Here is a 22,283-nt window from a genome sequence, read left to right as displayed (position 1 = left end):
CCCCACTCCACACTGTTCCCACAAGGTTGGGAGCATGGAATTGTCCAAAATGTTTTGGTATCCTGGAGCATTCAAAGTTCCTTTCACTGGAACTAAGGGGCCAAGCCCAACTCCTGAAAAACAACCCCACACCATAATTCCTCCTCCACCAAATTTCACACTCGGCACAATGCAGTCTGAAATGTAGCGTTCTCCTGGCAACCTCCAAACCCAGACTCGTCCATCAGATTGCCAGATGGAAAAGCATGATTAATCAGTCCAGAGAACACGTCTCCACTGCTCTAGAGTCAAGTGGCGCCATGCTTTACACCATTGCATCCGATGCTTTGCATTGGACTTGGTGATGTATGGCTTAGATACAGCTGATCGGCCATGGAAACCCATTCCATGAAGCTCTCTGCGCACTGTACGTGGGCTAATTGGAAAGTCACATGAAGTTTGGAGCTCTGTAACAACCGACTGTGCAGAAAGTCGGCGACCTCTTTGCACTATGCGCTCCAGCATCCGCTGACCCCTCTCTGTCAGTTTACGTGGCCTACCACTTTGTGGCTGAGTTGCTGTTGTTCCTAAACTCTTCCATTTTCTTATAATAAAGCTGACAGTTGACTTTGGAACATTTAGGAGCGAGGAAATTTCATGACTGGATTTGTTGCACAGGTGTAATCCTATGACAGTTCCACGCTGGAAATCACCGAGCTCCTGAGAGCGGCCCATTCTTTCACAAATGTTTGTAGAAACAGTCTCCGTACCTAAGCGCTTTATTTTATACACCTGTGACCGGGCCAAGTGATTAGGACACCTGATTCTCATCATTTGGATGGGTGGCCAAATACTTTTGGCAATATAGTGTATGTCTATTCTTCTAAAACCGCCACTGCCCTCTGCTGCCCACACCGTAAATTACAGTTCAAAAACACACGTTCCCAATCGCTACGCTATTTTAAAAAAATGATTCACATATTTTTTGTGCTAAATATTTGTATGATACATATTTTTACTACATTTTTAAAGTTATTTTTATTTGGATTTCGTAAGGACACGCCCCGCCCATTTCCAGCTTCTCACGAGCCTGTTTCCTTGGAAGAGGCTGGAAACTTTGACTTTTTTTTTGATTGAGACTTTTATTAGTAGGTTGCACAGTGAAGTACATATTCCGTACAATTGACCACTAAATGGTAACACCCGAATAAGTTTTTCAACTTGTTTAAGTCGGGGTCCACTTAAATTGATTCATGATACAGATATATACTATCAATATATACTATCATCATAATACAGTCATCACACAAGATAATCACATTGAATTATTTACATTATTTACATAGACATAGAGAGAGAGAGAGAGAGAGAGAGAGAGAGAGAGAGAGAGATCAGAAGGCATAAGAAAAAGAAAAAGTATCTGCATTTGATTGTTTACATTTGATTATTAGCAATCCGGGGAGGGTGTTAGTTTAGGGTTGTAGCTGCCTGGAGGTGAACTTTTATTGCGGTTTTGAAGGAGGATAGAGATGCCCTTTCTTTTATACCTGTTGGGAGCGCATTCCACATTGATGTGGCATAGAAAGAGAATGAGTTAAGACCTTTGTTAGTTCGGAATCTGGGTTTAACGTGGTTAGTGGAGCACCCCCTGGTGTTGTGGTTATGGCGGTCATTTACGTTAAGGAAGTAGTTTGACATGTACTTCGGTATCAGGGAGATGTAGCGGATTTTATAGACTAGGCTCAGTGCAAGTTGTTTAACTCTGTCCTCCACCCTGAGCCAGCCCACTTTAGAGAAGTGGGTAGGAGTGAGGTGGGATCTGGGGTGACGATAAGAACTCTTTAAAAAGAGCTCCAGTCGACTTTGTTGGGACAGTTTTTTTTTGCCTCGGTTTAAATCGAATAACAATAGTGTTTTATATAAACTGTTAACCAATAATGACGCTTTAATGCTCTTTAAGAAGGACGTGACAAAGTTTCAATCAGGATGTTTTTGTTTCGAGGTTTGCTTCTGTCGGCGCTGGCTTGTTTGTTGCGAGCAGCAGGTTCTATAAGCCAAAAAGGTAAGAAAATATTTAGTCTATCCGAACAAATCATGTGAAATATGATCATTTTATTGTCTTGTTTTCCTTGTCAGCGTTGTTCCTTCGGTAGTACTTTCACAGTCGTACGGAATAATTTTGTGATATGGCCTTTAATGTGTTGACCACGATGAGTCCTATAATCAAAATAAATGAATTTATTTAATTGTTTTTAATCAACAAACTTGTTTGTAAACAATTTAACTTAAAACAATGTGGCAATATCAACAAAATTATAACATTATGTTTTGAGCAGAAGTAAGTCAGTAGTGCAAAAATAGGTAAATAAAATCAAAAACTTATATTCCCCCTCCCCCAAAGCCTACCTCTGTCCCTGAGCTTGTAAACAACATAACAATATTATACAAAAATAATGACATCATCTAGGGCCGCAGCAGGGTGCACTAGGGGCTGGTGCATGTGCCACTGGTCCTGGGTTCGATCCCCGGGCTCGGGGTCTTTCTGTGTGAAATTTGCATGTTCTCCTCATGACTGCGTGGTTCCCTCCGGGTGTTCCGGCTGCCTCCCACCTCCAAAGACAGGATAGGTTGACTGGCAACACTAAATTGGCCCTAGGGTTGTCTGTCTTTGTTGGCATTGCGATGAGGTGGACTGTCTATGGCAGTGGTTCTTAACCTTATTGGAGGTACCGAACCCCACCTGTTTCATATGCGCATTCACCGAACCCTTCTTCAGTGAAAAATATATATATATGTATTTTTTTCAAATTCAAGACAAAATGAACCGTGCTTGAACATCACCTTGTTCAAAGAACAAAACCAACACAGTGCATGAACTCACAACAAATTACACACCTGCAAATCAGTGTGACTTCTGCTCTTGCCGTATCCATAATACACCGATAGGGAGAAGTTTTTATTTACACAATGAGTCGGGTGTGTCTTGACCTCCGCGGCGGAGGCTCCACCGAACCCCTGAGGCCGACTCACCGAACCCCTAAGGTTCGATCTAACCCAGGTTAAGAACCACTGATCTAGGGTGTACCCTGCCTTCCGCCCGAATGCAGCTGAGATAGGCTCCAGCCACCCCCATGACCCTGAGAGGGACAAGTGGTAGGAAATGAATGGACGGATGCCTTTTCTGTCAACACTTGTAAAAACGTTATCATTTCTAAGTTATTTTTTTGGGCGTGAAAGTAGAGAAAGAGGAAGTTTTCAACACAACTCCCCAATTTGGTCATAAGTTAAGCAATTGTGCAATCATACACACAACGACCTCTATAAAGAAAATAGTACTAAAATGTTGTAGGAAGGTAAAAGGAAACAACCAAAAACACACTTAAAATGTACAAAAGTTACATTTGATGTGTGTCTGGCGTTCCTTAATTACACAACAGCTGACGAGAAACCAAAATTAAACGTAAATTATGACAGCATGGGTACTTGAAATAAAGTTAAGTTAAAGTCCCAACGATAGTCACACACATAGGTGTGGTGAAATTATCCTCTGCATTTGACCCATACCCATGTTCACCCCCTGGGAGGTGAAGGGAGCAGTGAGCAGCAACGGTGGCCGCGCTCGGGAATCATTTGGTGATTCAACCCCCAATTCCAACTCTTGATGCTGAGTGCTAAGTAGGGGGGCAATGGGTCCCATTTTTATAGTCTTTGGTATGACTCGGCCGGGGTTTGAACTCACGACCTTCCAGTTTCAGTATAGTTTTATCGTTTGTGTTTTGTGTGCCTTGTTCAATCAATCAATCAATCAATCAATCAATCAATCAATCAATCAATCAATCAATCAATTTCTACACATATAGCCCTAAATCACGAGTGTCTCAAAGGGCTGCACAAGTCACAACGACATCCTCGGCTCAGATCCCACATCAGGGCAAGAAAAAACTCAACCCAATGGGATGACAATGAGAAACCTTGGAGGGGACCGCAGATGTGCCCCCCCCCCCGGGCGATCGGTGCAATGGACGTTGAGTGGATCTAGCATAATATTGTGAGAGTCCAGTCCATAATGGATCTAACATAAATGGTAAATGGGTCATACTTGTATAGCACTTTTCTGCCTTTTTTTAAGGAACTCAAAGCGCTTTGACACTAGTTTCCACATTCACCCATTCACACACACACATTCACACACTGATGGCGGGAGCTGCCATGCACGGCGCTAACCAGTCCCATCAGGAGCAAGGGTGAAGTGTCTTGCTCAAGGACACAACGGACGTGACTAGGATGGTAGAAGGTGGGGATTGAACCAGTAATCCTCAGATTGCTGGCACGGCCACTCTCCCAACTTCGCCACGCCGTCCCCCTACATAACATAATAGTGTGAGAGTCCAGTCCATAGTGGGGCCAGCAGGAGATAATCTTGAGTGGAGACAGGTCAGCAGCACAGAGACGTCCCCAACTGATGCACAGATGAGTGGTCCACCCTGGGTCCCGACTTTGGACAGCTAGCGCGTCATCTGTGGTCACCGAATCTGTGCCCTGCCTCTCCACGAAGGAAAAGAAACGGTGGATCAACTGGTCTTAAAGGGGGGTCTATTTAAAGGCTAGAGTATACAAATGAGTTTTAATATGGGACTTAAATGCTTCTACTGAGGTAGCATCTCTAAGTGTTACCGGGAGGGCATTCCAGAGTACTGGAGCCCGAAAAGAAAACGCTCTATACGTTACAGTAATCGAGACGAGACGTAACGAACGCATGAATAATAATATCAGCGTCGCTAGTGGACAAAATGGAACACATTTTAGCAATATTACTGAGATGAAAGAAGGCCGTTTTAGTAACACTCTTAATGTGTGACTCAAACGAGAGAGTTGGGTCGAAGATAATACCCAGATTCTTTACCGAGTCGCCTTGTTTAATTGTTTGGTTGTCAAATGTTAAGGTGGTATTATTAAATAGATGTTGGTGTCTAGCAGGACCGATAATCAGCATTTCCGTTTTCTTAGCGTTGAGTTGCAAAAAGTTAGCGGACATCCATTGTTTAATTTCATTAAGACACGCCTCCAGCTACTACAGTCCGGCGTGTTGGTCAGCTTTAGGGGCATGTAGAGTTGAGTGTCATCAGCATAACAGTGAAAGCTAACACCGTACTTGCGTATGATGTCACCCAGCGGCAGCATGTAAATACTAAAGAGTGCAGGGCCAAGAACCGAACCCTGGGGAACTCCGCACGTTACCTTGACATAGTCAGAGGTCACATTGTTATGGGAGACACACTGCATCCTGTCAGTAAGATAAGAGTTAAACCAAGACAAGGCTAAGTCTGACATACCAATACGTGTTTTGATACGCTCTAATAAAATATTATGATCGACGGTATCGAAAGCGGCGCTAAGATCAAGAAGCAGCAACATAGATGACGCATCAGAATCCATCGTTAGAAATAGATCATTAGTCATTTTTGCGAGGGCTGTCTCCGTAGAGTGATTTGCCCTGAAACCGGATTGAAAAGGTTCACAGAGATTGTTAGTCACTAAGTGTTCATTTAGCTGCTGTGCAACAATTTTTTCGAGAATTTTGGAAATAAACGGAAGGTGGGAGACCGGTCGGTAGTTTACCATGAGGTCAGGATCGAGGTTAGGTCTTTTGAGCAGAGGATGAATAACCGCTTTTTTGAATGCTAGGGGAACAGTGCCGGAGGAAAGTGATACGTTTATAATATTTAACACTGATGGACCTAATAATACAAACAGTTCCTTGATAAGTTTCCCAGGAAGTGGGTCAAGTAAACATGTTGTTTGTTTTATCCCACTTACACGCTGTAATAATTCCTCTAATGTTATTTCATCAAAAATAGAGAGATTATTTTGGAGGGCAGTGTCCGTCGTATATACAGTCGTATTTGTGTTAATAGAACCCAGTTGTAGCTGGGATGCGTTGTCTTTAATCTCCTTTCTAATGAGTTCAATTTTCTTATTAAAGAAATTCATAAAATCATCTGCCGAGTGGGTGGAGCTACTGGGAGGAGTCCCTTGTTGGGTTAGCGATGCTACTGTACTAAACAGAAATTTAGGATCGTTTTTGTTGAGGCGGATGAGATTTGAGTAGTATTTAGCTTTAGCTAAGGTAAGCATGCGTTTATAAGTTATTAAACTATCACTCAATGCTTGATGGAAAACCTCAAGTTTAGTCGCGCGCCATTAGCGTTCCAGTTTTCTACATGATAATTTATGAGCTCTAATTTCTTCTGTAAACCATGGGGTGCGCCTTTTAGGGGCCCTTTTTTGCTTTAGCGGTGCTATACTATCAATAATTTCGCGCAAGGCATCGTCAAAGTTGTTAGTGAGGTTATCAATAGAGCCGACATAATTTGGGAATGGTGCCATTACCGAAGGCAGTAGGTCAGCAAGAGTCATCGTTGTGGCAGCATTAATGTTGCGGCCGCTATAGCAGTTATTATTATTATTAGCTTCTTGACAATGAGTCAAAACTTCAAATTTTATAAGGTAATGATCGGATATTACTTTAGTATATGGAAGTATCATAACTTTGGAGGTGGTGACACCCCTGACAAGCACTAGATCTATTGTATTACCGTTGCGATGCGTGGGTTCTTGTATTATTTGTGTAAGACCACAGCTATCAATTATGGTTTGGAGCGCCACGCACTGAGGGTCCGATGGGGTATTCATATGGATATTAAAGTCCCCCATTATGATTATATTGTCGGCGTGCGTCACTAGATCAGCAACGAACTCTGAGAATTCACTGATAAAGTCCGAATAGGGCCCAGGGGGGCGGTAGATAACAGCCAGGTCGAGAGGTAGCGGTGTGACCGACCTCATAGTAAGCACCTCAAACGATTTATATTTATTATTTAGGTTAGGGGTAAGGTTGAAATTTTCATTGTATATTAGTGCGACACCCCCTCCCCTTTTAAGAGGACGGGCAACATGCGCATTCGTATAGTTAGGAGGAGATGCCTCATTGAGCGCAAAAAATTCGTCTGGTTTGAGCCAGGTTTCGCTAAGACCAATGACGTTAAGATTGTTGTCTCTATTGACCTCATGAACCAATAACGCCTTGGGAGACAATGATCTTATGTTTAAAAAGTCCATATTATAGGTATTGGGCTGTTTTGACGAGTTTTTGTTAAGATTATCCGTAGTGGCAATATTAACAATGTTGCGTTTATTATGCGTAGTGCACTTTAAATAGTTTCGACCATATCTAGGAATTGATATGACGGGAATTTTCCGATTGTTTGCTTGGTGCTGCAATAGACTGGACATATCATAATTTGCCACCTCAGTAGAATGCATGTCCACCTCTGACACAGACACAACAGAAAAAACATTATGTGAATTGTGTATTATTCTAAGAGAATTGCTATGCGTACATGGATTATCCAGCCTGGCGCTGGCTAGTTCTAGCTTAACTGACTCCTCACCCGGACTAACAGACATTGTAATTGCCTGTGACCGGGCTTGCTCTAGTGTAGTCAGTCAAGTGAGACTTAAATAGTAGTCTATGTTTCTAGACAGGATGATGGCGCCTTCCTGGTTAGGGTGAAGGCCGTCTCTCATCAGCAAGCCTGGTTTGCCCCAGAAAGAGGGCCAGTTATCAATAAACGTTAGTCCCTGTTGCCTACAGTAGCTAAACAGCCACTTGTTAAGCGAGACTAATCTGCTATATCTCTCATCATTGCCTCTCGCAGGCAGGGGGCCAGAGACAATTACTCGATGCCTGGACATCTTTCTGGCGAGATCACAAGTCCTGGCTATGTTTCTTTCTGTAATCTCTGACTGTCTCATTCTAGTGTCATTGGAGCCAACGTGTACAACTATATTCGCATAATTAGTGGTGCGATTAGCCTGTCGTACGTGTTTACTAGGCCTGTTGCGAGTTAGCTCCCTAAGATTAGCTTCAATGTCAGGTGCTCTGGCCCCGGGGATACACTTTACTGTGGCTGGTTTGCTAAGCTTTATGTTTCGGGTGATGGAGTCCCCTATGACTAAGGTGTGGTGCCCGGTAGACTGGGGTGTAGGACTAGCTAAAGAGCTAAATCTATTATGCGTCTCAACCGGTACACCGTAGCTTGTAGGCCGCTTAGGACTGCTACAAGCTGGGCTAGTTAGCTCGCTACAGCTAACGCTAGCAGATGTGTCCGCAACATCTAAAGTTACGACATTACTCTGCTCTAACTGGCGGACACGGCCCTCTAGCAGAGCCAACCTCTCCGTGAGTATGGTGCAAGACGCGCAGGAAGCCATTACTCACAGTGTTTTCTGTCACCGAGTGAAGTTCCTGCTGTCCTCAGGGAAGTGGTCGCGGTCTGCGGGAGTAGCTTCCTACTGACCGGCGCTGCCTTTCTCCGCGCTAGCTTAGCAGCTAGCTAGCTGAGGAAAGGGTGGTGGGACAGAGATCGGGTCATCCATCCCGCTCTGGCTCAGGATCAGCAGGCTATCCAGACCATAGCAAGATGGATGAACATTCCTCGGCATCAAGGATCCTCAGGAAGTGATCCCAAGATCACCTCTCGAGGACCTCTCCACCGTTCACACTTAAAAAAGAAAAGGAAAGTAACAGAAGTTGATCAGATGTAAAACAATACAAAATAAAAAGTCACAAAAAATAAATAAATAAATAAATAAGCAAGTAAACCATGGGAAGGCCATATCAGAAGTAACAAAAAAAACAATAATAGTGTAGGATCAATATAGAAATAATAAAGATAATAAAAAAGGAATACAGCTACAAAAAAGATGGCAGTTTTTTTTGTTTTGTTTTTTTTCTTTCTTAAATCTCTAAACTATGATTCAATATATGTCAGTAAAGGTTTCCAGGTTTGTTGCCATTTATTCATACTTGGAGAGTTTATAAATCGTATTCTTTCAAGAGTCATTACATTCACAAGTTCATTTAGCCAGTTCCTGAAGTTGGGTGCAGATGGGCTTTTCCAGTCTTTGAGAATGAGTCTTTTGGCCAAGACCGTCCCGAGCAGCAACACAGCTGTAATATATTTTGGAAGTTTTTGTGTTTCTGAAGACCACCCAAACAAGATTATATCCCTGTCAGGGACAAGTTTTCTCTGATATACCCCCGAGTAAAAAAAGAAAATGCTGGACCAAAATGATTGAATAATTGGACATTCCCAAAACGAATGAGACAATGATCCTTGAGCAGATTTACATTTATCACAAAGTGGAGATGTATCAGGATAAAATTTGTGTAATAAGACTTTGGAGTGATGAATCACTTTAAACTGTATGAGCCTAAGTCTGCTGTTAATTGAGCAATTGTGAATTTGAGAGAGTGTCCGTTCCCATTGCTGTTTGGGTATTGTTGTTCTTAGTTCCTGTTCCCATGCTCTTTTAACACCGTCTGCTGATGTCATGGGCATAATGAAGCAGCTGGCAAATTTGGCGATAAGCTTTTTACTTGTGGGTGATAAATGTAGTAATTCTAAGAGAGGGTGTTTTTCATTTACCAGCTGAGACTTTGAAATGTTTTCTTTAATAAATTTGTTTGCCTGCAAATAGCAAAACCAACTGAATTGGGACAATTTGAATTTGATTCGCAATTGCTCAAATGATGCAAGACTGTCCTCGACAAACATGTCTTTTATGCATTTAATTCCATTCAAGTACCAGTTAAAAAAATTTCTGTCTGTTATCGATGGAATAAATGCATGATTGTGAGACATTGGTGAATACATAGTTACATTGGAAATATTCAATTGTTTTTTAATTTGAGAAATAATTTTGATAGAATTTCTTACTACTACACTATGGCTTGTTGATTTAATAGAAGAGACTGGTTTAGTAAAAACTAAAGATAGCAATGATGTGTAAGGTTTAACTAATGACTGCAGTTCCAATTTCAGCCACAAGGGAGCAGAATTAAGTGATTCATTCTTTGGGAACCCCATCTTCCAATAGGTCAATGCGTTCAGATTTGATGCCCAATAATAATTTTTGAACATTGGGAGACCCAGCCCCCCTTCCCTTGTAGATCTGAATAAGTGCTTTTTAGATATTCTGCGTTTTTTATATCCCCACACAAAATCTAGAATTAAAGATTCAAGTTTTTTTTTTTAAATCTGCAGGAATTAGAATTGGTAAATTTTGAAAAAGATAGGTAAATTTTGGCAGGGTAATCATTTTGACAGCATTCACTCTACCCAACATAGAGAGGGGTAGGGTCTTCCAATACTCTATACTCACTTTCAATTTCTCAAAAGCTTCAGTAAAGTTCAATTTTAGTAATGATTCATAATTTTTAGATATTTTTAAGCCGAGATAGGATATATAGTTTTCTGCAACTTTAACTGGGTTTTGACTGATCTTTACATTATCTCCTAGAAACATAAGCTCGCTTTTGGACCAGTTTATTTTGTAACCAGATATTTTACCAAAAGAGTCTACATATTCTAAAAGAAGTGGTAATGCAATTTCTGGCTCAGTAAGTGTAACAAGTACATCATCTGCATAAAGTGAGATGAGACTCTCTGATGTGCCCACTGAAAATCCCTTAATATTAGAGTTCATTCTTAAACCAATAGCCAGTGGTTCTAGGGCCAAATTGAAAAGTAAGGGCGAAAGGCAATCGCCCTGTCTCACGCCACGATGTAATTCAAAACTATCCGATATTACGTTATTAGTTATGACATATGATTTTGGTGCAAAATAAATTATTTTAACCCATTTTATAAAATTTTCTCCCAACCCAAATAATTTGAGAACATGAAATAGATAAGCCCACTCAATTGAATCAAAAGCTTTATGAGCATCCAGAGTCAGGACGGCTGCCTTTTTGTTTCCTATGCAGTCCGAGTACAACAAGTTCAATAATCTCCGTACATTGCCGAAAGAAGGTCTGTCCGGGATAAAACCAACCTGATCCGGATGGATAATTTCTGTTATGTGGTTGCTTAACCTTGTTGCGAGTACCTTAGTTAGAATCTTATGGTCTAGATTGAGCAGGGAGATAGGTCTATAATTGGCTGGATCAAGTGGATTTTTTCCCTTTTTTGGTATTATACATATATGAGCTTCATACAAAGAGCTTGGAAGTTTATTGTTTACGAAATAGTCATTTAACATTCTTAATATTATAGGGGACAGTATTTCACTAAACGCTTGATAAAACTCTGCACCAAATCCATCTGGACCAGGGCTTTTATTCACGGAGAAAGATTTCAGTGCTTTTAGCAGTTCTTCAGTTGAAATAGTATTGTTTAAAGAATTCTGATGGTTTGGACTCAGTTGAGGTAGATTTAATGGAGTAAAAAAATCATTTAAATCATTAACCGATATAGCTGAACTAGATTTATATAATTCTGAATTAAAGTCTTTAAAGACATTGTTGATATCCTGTAAATCTGTACATGTTTCACCTGTTTTTGAGCATATTTTGTGGATAGCAGCTTTAGCTTGATCTCCTTTGAGCTGTCTAGATAGAAGTGTTTGTGGTTTATCAGATATTTCAAAATGTTTTTGTTTATTTTTCAGTAAGAGTTTAGACACTTCCCCGTGAAGAAGAGAATTGTATTCATTTTTCAGTTTCAGTATCTTATTATAGTGAGACTGCAAAAGAGAATTTATATGAATTTCTTCCATTTCTTTAATTTCTTTTTCCAGTTCTTTATGCCTTTTTCTTACTTCTCTTTGTTTTGAGCTTTCAAATGAAATGATATATCCTCTCACAGTAGCTTTAAGGGCTTCCCACAATATAGAGTCTGAGACCTCTCCGTTATCATTCACCTCAATAAACTCTTGGATAATCTTGTTCATATACTCTTTAAAATCTTCATATAATAATAATTGTGGATTAAATCTCCATTTTTGTTTGGTTTTATGGAGATCAATTTGGATCTGCATACTCATAGGGCTGTGATCTGAGATGACTCTACTATGGTACTCAGGATTACTGACATTGGAGAGAGCAGAGGCTTCTACTAAAAAGTAATCGATTCTTGTGTAAGAATTGTGTACAGCGGAGTAAAATGAATACTCCCTTTTATTAGGATGTTTTGTTCTCCATATGTCTATAATATTTCTTGATCTCATAAGATTATTAATGGTTTTAGTTGAGTTAGCAATTACATGAGATTTAGTTGACAATCTATCTAAAGTGGGATCCAAAAGGCAGTTAAAATCACCACCAATGTAGATATGAGAGGAGTTATCATCAGGAAGTAGACCAAAGACTCTATGATAAAAGTTTGAGTCATCTGTGTTTGGTCCATAGATATTCAAAAAAGTTACTGGGTAGGATGTAATATGACCATTTAATAAAATAAATCTTCCGTTAGGGTCAATTATTTTTGATGTAAGTATGAAAGGCACATTTTTATGAAATAAAATAGCTACACCTCTAGCTTGTGAAGTAAAGGGTGCATGATAAACCTGAGATATCCAGCTAGCTTTAAGTTTGTGTTGGTTGTCTTTACAGAGATGTGTTTCTTGTAAGAATAAAACATCTGCTTTTAATGAATTTAAGTGTGAAAAAACCTTCCCTGCTTTAATATTTTTAGCTAAACCCCTGACGTTCCATGAAACTAGTGTAATTTTTTTCTTATAAGTTGACATTAAAGTTTTTTAGGGTATTTTATCTTTACGTGAAAAAAAACCTTAGTAATTGGCAAGTTGAAATATAATTGTGCACCTCGCTCCTCCACATTCATGCTCAGATTCACACATACACAACACTCACACCCCATTGTTCCCCCCTCCCTCTGTCCCCATCGTGTGTAGTTCGATGTTTTGGAGTGAAATCTCCATTGTGATGTTATCCATACGACGTCGTGTTGGTCGATTCCCCAGTCCAAAAGTCCCCCACCCCCATCTTCAGGCGCAGGGCGCATGCTAGTAGTTGCGTTCACTGCTCCAAGCACTAGCTCAGCAGCGAAGTGTTTTCTTTTTTTTCCTGCGTCCTCCGGTGAAATAAACCTCAGTGAAAAAGTGTATTTCTGCTTTATGCTTATCATAAGCCTTGTGTGGTAAAGCCGTTATTGATGATTAGCCACTAAGATGTTTTATAATGAAAGTCTTAGTGTCTGTAGGAGAGGTAAACACCTTTACCTGGTCGTTGTACTCCACATGCAGGCGAGCTGGAAAACGCAGCATAAACTTGATTTCCTTCTCCCGCAGCGTGTTCATTACCTCTCGAAAGGCCCGTCTTTGCGCTGTCACCTCGGCAGTGTAGTCTGGAAACAGGAAAACGCGCAGGCCGTTGTAGATCAGCCCCTGGCCGCGGCTCAGTCGAAGAAGTAGCTCCTTGTCCTGGTAGAAGTGTATCCTTGCGATGATGCTCCTGGGGCGCTTGCCGTCACCATAGCGAGCGAGCGGGACACGGTGCGCGCGGTCCACCACCACTGGCTTGGAGAAGTTACTCGCTCCAAACAACTTTGGTATCAGGTCCGCAACGAAATCCGTAAGTCTTCCCTTTTCTTCTTGCTCTGGTATCCCGACTATTTTTAAGTTATTACGTCTTGAGCGCCCTTCCAATTCGTCAATTTTAGCTGCCAATTTCTCATTGCTCTTCTGCGTTTCAGTCAGTTTTTGTTCGAGCGCTTACAGTAATCGAGACGAGACGTAACGAACGCATGAATAATAATATCAGCGTCGCTAGTGGACAAAATGGAACACATTTTAGCGATATTACTGAGATGAAAGAAGGCCGTTTTAGTAACACTCTTAATGTGTGACTCAAACGAGAGAGTTGGGTCGAAGATAATACCCAAAATCTTTACCGAGTCGCCTTGTGTAATTGTTTGGTTGTTTAGTTGTCAAATTCTAACGTGGTATTATTAAATAGGTGTCGGTGTCTAGCAGGACCGATAATCAGCATTTCCGTTTTCTTATCGTTGAGTTGCAAAAAGTTAGCGGACATCCATTGTTTCGTCATTTTGAATTAAAGTTAAACTATCAGTCCTTCAGCTCTGTTCTGGATCACTGCTTTTAGGAAAAAATACTTAGGCAAAAAGGCAGGTACGGGATTTAACAAATAAACTACAAATACATAAAATAACAGTAATACCTCAATTTATGAGCATAAGTGGCTCTGTGCCGAAGCTCTTAACTGAAAAAAATTGTATCAAATTAACAGTCTCCTATTGAAATTAATTGGAACTAATTGGATTGGTACATGCCCCCTCCAAAACAGTACACTTTTAATATGTAACATTCCTTAAAAAAAAAAAAAAACTCACTTAAGATAAGAAATATTGTATTAAATCAATGCAATAGAATGTACTACAAACAACTACAGTAGATTCATGAAGTAATGTAATAATACAACATTTACCTTGAAGAGTGGACTTGGATGCCAGAATGCAGCTGGGATAGGCTCCAGCTACCCTCGCGACCCCAAGGTGACAAGCGGTAGGAAATGGATGGATGGAGTGGACTTGGACAATGGTATATCCTTCCAACGGCTTCTCCATTAAACCCACCATCAGCAGCTTCTCCATATTTTCATGGCTTGAATGTCCGGCGTTTAAATATTATTTTAACATCCTAGGCTGATGTTGGACTCATTCTGCTTCACTAGTATGGTGCAGACTAGCAGTAATACGCTCAAGTTACTTCGCCACATTGACCACACGCTCGATCATGTTTCTGATTATTATTATTTTTTTATTACATGTAGCACTCAGCACTGTCCTTCACACTCACTTTTTTCCTTCCCTTACTCGGAAAAACACAATTATGTCCATATCTAGCTATAAGCTAATGCTAGCTAGTAAGACCAGAGGCTTTGGGTTAATCTTACAGGGTTCAATGTGGCATTTGCTATGCTAACCAGTAGCTTGTAACTCAGATTTTTGCTTGCAACATAAAGCATAAAAATTTGCCAAGAAAGCACTTATTTCAAAACATTCTTAAGTTGGGGAACTCATAAGTTGAGGTACCACTGTACACGATTACTGTAACAGTAACATACTAATAAATAGATGGTAAATTTAAATTCCCACCTCTGATTGACAGCGAATCAAAGTATATCCAATCTAGTCTAGTGTCGTGCTAGCGTCACGATCTGAGGTTGCACGAGTGCTGCGTATACTGGGCGAGTGCGGTTATTTGAAGGCCAACATTAATTCCAATGTGCTGTGAAGTAGGTAAAGCAGAGCATGATCCCCTCTCTTGGGAAACGATAACGTTATTACAAGTGTTGACAGGAGAGGCATCCATCCATCCATTTCCTACCGCTTGTTCCTCTCAGGGTTACAGGGGGTTCTGGAGCCTATCCCAGCTACATTCGGGCGAAAGGCGGGGTACCCCCTGATAAGTCATCACCTCATCGCAGGGCCAACACAGATAGACAGAAAGGCAAATTTTTATTTTTATTTTTATTTTTTATTTTATTTTATTTTTTTATGTCCTGCCCAGCTTCTCAGTCAAATCATATAGTTGATGTAGATGCCCATATCGGCTGTTCAGATTTACTTTACAAAAGAGAAGTGTAGGATACTTCTCTTGTTGCCTTATTTGTATTTTGACTTTATTAAATGTATTTATATTATCATTTGGTGCAGCCGGGCCGGAGCAGGAGGGGATAGAAAGAGAAAAAAAGGAAGACAGAGGGGGGAATTGTGGGGACAAGAGGGGGATTAGACAGAGAGACAAAAACAACAACAGCAAACACAACAACAACAACAACAGAGCAACATCAGCAAATATGACATGTAAAAATATGATGGTAAAAGTAATAGCAAATAAGCAGTTAGCGAAAATAAAAAATAATACAGAAATGATAATGAAAGAAAGGCATATTTAACAAAAATTGTTCTTACTCCTGTTTTTCTTTTTTTAGGCCAAATTACGCCGCCACATAACTTGACCCTTCAGTGGATCAGCGACTTTGAGGTAGAGCTCTGGTGGACACACCAGCTTGGCCTGCCGCCAAGCTGCGAGTACAAAGTGTCGTCAAGAACAAAAGAGGAAAACAGTGAAGACGAAAGCGTAAGGGACCGTTGAATTTCTTTGTTTTGTCAATTTAAAAATGTTTGCGGGAAACACCATTTATCATAACTACCGTACTTTCCGGGCTATAGAGTGCACCGGTATTTAAGCCGCGGATTTGAGAAGAAAACATTTTTTTACATATATTAGCTGTACCGGACGATAAGCCGCAGATATATACCGGTACGATTTTGTAAATTTTTATTTACATACCTTAATTCTTCCCTAACGGTGACGGTCATACAGCAGTAAAACGGCTGATCAAGCAAAACAGAGGTCACTGTCATGGACCCACTAGCTGCGTAAGCTAGCTCTCCAATCAGCTAAACAGACTCAATAACTTCATGGTAACGTTTTGGTGAATTTACGAAACTGAAACACTATAAAAAAAAATGCCATTCTAAGTTATTAATGGTAACACAGACAATTGTAAACATATTAGCATATTTGCTAATGCTAACAACGCTAGCTTGATGACATTACGATAGCACGTACAAATATGCATGAAAACACTCCGACAGACATCACATATAAGGCGGTTTAGTAAGTATGAATTGTTTTAGTTGCTTGGAGTGGTGAATGAAGAATCCTTTTGAGCTGAAACAATATGGATGAGGGATGAATAGTGGATGAAATGAGACTTATACTTCCGGTTCAAGGAACAAAACAGGAAATATATTTTCAACCCGCTGCACCTGCAGTGAGTGAATTAGTCCAAAAGATGGCGCCATAGCACGAACAATAACACACCTTTTCAGTGTTTTGTCGGTTTAATATGAAAACTGTTTGTTGAATACAAAACATTATGGCCGTTAGCGAAGAAAAATCCATTAATTAGCTGCACAGTTTTATAAGTCGCAGGGTTAAGTAGAGGCTTATTCTCCGTAAAATACGGTAAGTATGGAAATGTGGGCTGTGCCTCAGTTCGCACACTTACATACTTAACCGTTAGCATGTTGAGTGCGCTGTCAGTAAATTATTGCAGCCCTAATTGTTACCAATTTGAGAGCATTAGGGGGCGCTGTAACTTCTGTGTGGCCCTTTTGGTCCACGAGAAGTGTTTTCATTCAAAGGCACAAACACAAAAACACGATGTACACCATGGCCTTAAGGCAGAGGGGCCAACCAGCTGATTGGTTTGTTCGACAAAATAAGCCTCAATGATTACAAAAACCTAATGCTGTTTTTTTGGTCGTTTCAGTATCATCAAACACCACCGTCGCTGTTGAAACTTTCTATGGAGGGAGGCTCTCTGTCTGTTTCTATTCACACCGTCTGTCAGGACCAACACAGCCAGCCTGTCATCCTCAATGTTACATACCCAGGTAGAGCACATTGTTGAATATTATCAGTTCATGTTAGTTTGTCTGTTAAATCTTGTTTCTTGCTCTCAGAGCTGGTGTCTGGAGTGCAATGCCGCATCATTTCGTCCACGCTTACTGATTGCTCCTGGCGGCCACTTAGTCTTAGTCCAAGTCTCTCTTTCTATTATGGGTAAGACTTTTTTGCACTTGTTTTTGTTTTATTTTTCTGAAACAATGTCGTTATTATTTTATAATTCAGTACAATAAATATCTATTTATACATATTCATTATCTCAAACTTTTGACAATGAAAGTTGCCTAAAGGTGTTAAAGATCCCATCTTGTACTACTTAACATGATGTGTGTCAGAGGTCCCACAATAAGTGCATTGTCCAAACTGTCGTCTTAGAATAGAATAGAATATATCTTTAATTGTCATTGTACGTTGTACAACAAAATTGTAAGCAAAAACTAATTTAGTGCAAATTCATAACACATAAAAACAAAAGAACATAGATGAATAGATAAAAATACATAAAATACCGGTACATAAAAATAGCAAGCACACAGCTCACATGCACAGTCATTATTGTCTTGTGTTCAGCACTGCTCTCGGGTAAAAAGTGTTCTTAAATCAGTTTGTCCGGCATTTTATTGTCCTGTATCTCCTGCCCGAGGGCAGCAGTTCAAAAAGTTTATATCCATGGTGAGATGGGTCCCTTATGATGTTTTGGGCCTTTTTGAGGCACCTGGCACTGTACAGTTCATCCAGGGAGGGGAGAGAGCAGCCAGTGATCTTCATGGCAGTTTTTATGACACTCTGAAGTGCATTTCTCTCTGCCGCCGTGCAGCTGGCATACCATACACACATGCAGTATGTCAGCACACTCTCTATTGAGCAGCGATAGAAGGGACACAAGCAGTTTTTGTGACAGTTGGTTCTTTTTGAGGAGTCTCAGAAAGTAAAGTCTCTGCTGTGCCTTTTTTATGGTCACTGAGGTGTTCATACTCCACGACAGGTCTTCCTCGATCTGGATCCCCAGGAATCTGAAGTTAGAGACCCTTTCCACGTAGATGTATAGTGGTTGGATGTTTGTCGTTTTTTTTCTTCCTGAAATCCATGATCCGCTTCTTCGAGTTGGTGGTGTTAAGGACCAGGTTATTTTTTTTGTCTTGATGCTAGAATTTAAGCTGTTTAAAAGTTTGGATAGTAAGCCCTACTGGAGACACGCCATTTTATGTGTTTGTAGCTTTATTGCTAATGAGCTGTTTGTTCCAAAAAAAAAAAACCTAAACATGTCTATTTTTGATTCTCTAAACTGAAGGCATTAAACTAATTTTTATTGTGGGCCACATCGCAGTTAGGGCTGCTTTGTCATATTATTACACAATTGCCCCTTCATTTGATTATTATCATTGTTAACCAACAAACTGACAAAGTGACAGGCAGATACAGTATTTAAGTATAACTAGTGTGGAATTTTAATCGGAAAAGGGTTTCAACTACTAAAAATACGCTTGGAATATTTTGTTTGATCAAATAATATTTAGTCAAGAACTTCATTTGCATGCATTACATTTTTTCTGTCAAAATGTATATACATTTTTTAATAAAGATTAAATGCCTTATTGACGCACATTATTTCCAGGCTATATTGGGCCACATAAATGGACACATGCACTAAACCCTATAAAATACCTCTCACAGTTATTAAATACATTTATATTCAGTCTTACAAATTAGGCAACACTTACAAGCATACGCTGTTGCAGGGCTGCACGATTAATTGACATTGAATCAACATCAAGGTTTTAATTAGTGCGATGGATAACCACAAGAGGCTGAGGATTTTTTTCTCCGCCGTCACCTGCATTTGAGTGACATGAGTTCGCCGCTCAGAATTGTTGAGCCCTGTGTTTACTCCTCTTTTGCTTTAAACAGGGAGAAAGGCGTCTCACTCGGTGCATCGCTCTCAGCACCTGGGCGTCTTTATTTATATATATTAATAATAATAATAATTAATATATATATATAATATATAATATGATATATTATATAGTGCTAATATATAATATTTAATTAATATATATATTAATAGAATTATCTGAATGCAGTGAGCACTCTTTTCAGTCATTCACAATCTTTGTCCTGATGGGCGGAGAGCGGAGCGCTAGCTTTACACACACAGGAGGTACAGACAGCCTCCTTCCTCGGGGCTCGCCAGTGAGAAGTGCCGCAAAGTAACACAAATGATGAGGAAAAAATTATGATTACAAAGCCAAATGTACTGTTGTGGTAATATTTTTGTTTCAAATTGGATGGCAATATACGTGAAACACGGAGGAACGAGCGAGAATGCCGTGATCCCCTGATGGCAATAAACAAAAAAGACAACGTCAGACCTTGTTTTTAAAACTGGAAAAAAAATACACTTTAAGATGTTCAGTATTTATTTGTTACATTTTTGCTTAAACAAAGGAGAGTCCATAAAAATGTTTTGTTTGGGTATTTATTTAGGATAACAAAGTTATTTACGTTTCAATTACAGTACAATGGTAAACAATTCTACAGCAATGATAAATAAAAGTTAATATCCTTTTAAATGGTTACTTGCATTATAATCATATTGCGATTACATTACATCATAAACACTGTATAGTTGTTATCGATTATGTATTCAGTTTAAGAGCGTGATGTACGGTAGACAAAAGGTCAGAGTCTTTTAATATATATTTTTTTAAGTTAATTATTGTATATTGTTCTGTGTGGCACATTGAGACAAGAATATGTTCACTGACAGTCTAAAAGTAACATGTCTTCCTACATTCGTTTTTATTGCAGCTTAATGCATTTATATGTATAAAATATAAAAATTGCCATCACAGTTTGAAGAAAAAAATCGTAATTGGGTTCTCAAAATCGTGCAGCTCTTGTACTTGTTCAAAACATGCAGTTACACAACATCATGTCTTGTCCTAGTGAATTGACTTGTGACATAAGGCTGGAGTCATGCTTGCTGCCTTCTTTCCCCCCCCGTAAATAAGTCATAATATGACCATAAAAAAGATAAAATACATCAGAAAATAAGCAGGAGTGCAAATGACATATGACAAATAGGCCTGCACTTAGTCTGCACGTGTTCAACGTAATAGATGACACATATCACATACAACAATAGACCAATGTTAAACGTTAGCAACACTAACATAGCTATGCTCTCTACAATGCTAACATTTAACTGCAACATCATGCTAGTTTAGCTTTTTCACTGAAGAAAAACAACTTGTAGCTTCCATATCTGGAGCTGACTGATGAAGGCTTTTTTTTTAGATGTGTGGCAAAGCCTGCATATTGACTTTAACATGATAGAGTACCTTTTTTTTAAACGTTCTTATTCAAGGTTAATAGACGAGGTGGAAGACACTGCGTCCTTCGATGTCAAGTTGCAAGAGTGCTTGTCATACACATGCATGGATGGCGTGAGGACGGGCTGCCATCTTCAGTCCAACGCCAGGCAGTCCATCCACATGTTGTTCAACGCAACCCTTAAGGAGACCCTCGTCAGGAATACCTTCAAGAAGAGTCCTGTGCCAGGTAGAGAGATTCTTACTCTTTTAATGGACTTATATTGTGCAGTGTAGTTTACGACACACTTCCTGGTTGTTCAGCATTTTAAAATCTATTCCCCACGCAGTGACGCCTCGTCCGCTTAACTGGACTGTTAGTGAAGTTGCGGGGACATTCAATCTAAGCTGGATCCCTCCTGATGTCTTACATCTGTCCCATTGGACATTCATCATAAATTACACCGAGTGTGACGAAGAGAAGGTAGGAGCAGCACAAGTGGACTCTCGTTTGTACGGCGGATTTGTCACGCTGCTTCATGTCCTCACAGGTTAAAAAAGTCCTGGGAAACACGTCGGTGCTAATGAATCGGGTGGCTCACTGCCGCTACCGCATATCTCTTAAAGGGCTCAGTATGCGAGGAGAGACGGGGTGGAGCCATGCAAAGTATTTTGGTACGTGACAGAAATGACTGCTGCGGGGGGCACATTTTTGTAAAAGTTGTTGACTTTTTCCCCAACATGTCTTGAGTGTAGATGCAGCCAAACATGCAAACGCGATGCTGTACGCTGTCATCATCATCCCGCTGCTGCTTGCCGGGCTCACATTCCTCACTAGTTTGTGCTGCAGGAGGTCAGTGAACGCACCGCACGTGTACTTTCCGCACTTAGTTTACAATTACTGTCGTCATGCAGGAATAAAGAACATATCTTCACCAAAGTGCCACGACCTCGGGACCTTCTCAGTGATATAGGCAGCAACAACACAAAGGTAGTTTTTATTTCCAAGGAATCTCTTTATTTAGTTTAGCCTACTGACTTTATGTATCAAGCAAATTACCAAATGTATTTATCTTTGTTTCAGAGCGCAGTTTGCAACTTTTGTTTCCCAGAAAAGGAAGAAGAGAATTGCAAGATTTCCCTTGTGATGGATTTGCAACAGCAACAATTTCACTCTTAGCACATTTGATTCTTGACTTTTATCATATGTCCTATATTTATTTCATAATTAAAAAGACATTCATTCTACATTGTAAAAAACACATGAGTGAGATGAATCAATCCTAGTGTAGTTAGTAATTACATCGCTCAGCATGTCAGTAAACATGATCCAAATTTACAACAATGTATTGCTTTCAAACAAAAACTAATTTTATGTATTTGTGGACTTGTAATTTAGACGATAAACTGTGTACAGCCGCCATTTTGGCTCTGACACTACAAAGTTACAACTAGAATTCCTATTAGTGCACTTTCAAAACAAAATATAATAAGGTGCGCTGAAAAAACAGACTTTTATTTTTAGGGTAAGTACGAATGAAGCACTCGCTAACTTGATGCACTTCTGAGAAGATGGCCACAGCCGGTGGGCGCCCTCTGGTGGACATAGTCGTTACAACAAACATGGCGGCCTACTGGTCCTGATGCTGCGCGACGGTGTGCCTTGTATAAATTCTGATGCTACCC

At 40.0% G+C, this 22,283-nt stretch overlaps 1 protein-coding gene across 1 annotated transcript; it reads left to right on the top strand.

Annotated features, from left to right (window-relative positions):
* Positions 1-1,470: 1,470 nt before the first annotated feature.
* Positions 1,471-22,218, top strand: LOC133662754 (uncharacterized). Its single transcript, XM_062066888.1, has 10 exons — positions 1,471-2,041; positions 15,800-15,948; positions 17,150-17,273; positions 17,343-17,442; positions 20,654-20,847; positions 20,948-21,081; positions 21,149-21,272; positions 21,354-21,450; positions 21,513-21,588; positions 21,682-22,218. Exons 1-10 carry the CDS (start codon positions 1,966-1,968, stop codon positions 21,775-21,777), a joined length of 1,170 nt encoding a protein of 389 aa, XP_061922872.1. The 5' UTR covers positions 1,471-1,965; the 3' UTR covers positions 21,778-22,218.
* Positions 22,219-22,283: the final 65 nt, after the last annotated feature.

Source organism: Entelurus aequoreus, linkage group LG12 (genome assembly GCF_033978785.1).
Source record: "Entelurus aequoreus isolate RoL-2023_Sb linkage group LG12, RoL_Eaeq_v1.1, whole genome shotgun sequence".
NCBI classification, from domain to species: Eukaryota; Metazoa; Chordata; class Actinopteri; order Syngnathiformes; family Syngnathidae; genus Entelurus; species Entelurus aequoreus.
Note: the sequence above shows the minus strand (reverse complement) of the source record. Positions and strands in the feature narration are given on the sequence as shown.

Coding starts and splice junctions, on each gene's coding strand:
- LOC133662754 (XM_062066888.1), top strand. CDS start 1,966: ATGTTTTTGTTTCGAGGTTTGCTTCTGTCGGCGCTGGCTTGTTTGTTG. Junction 21,273..21,353: donor GAGCCATGCAAAGTATTTTG/GTACGTGACAGA, acceptor TCTTGAGTGTAG/ATGCAGCCAAACATGCAAAC. Junction 21,451..21,512: donor ACTAGTTTGTGCTGCAGGAG/GTCAGTGAACGC, acceptor GTCGTCATGCAG/GAATAAAGAACATATCTTCA.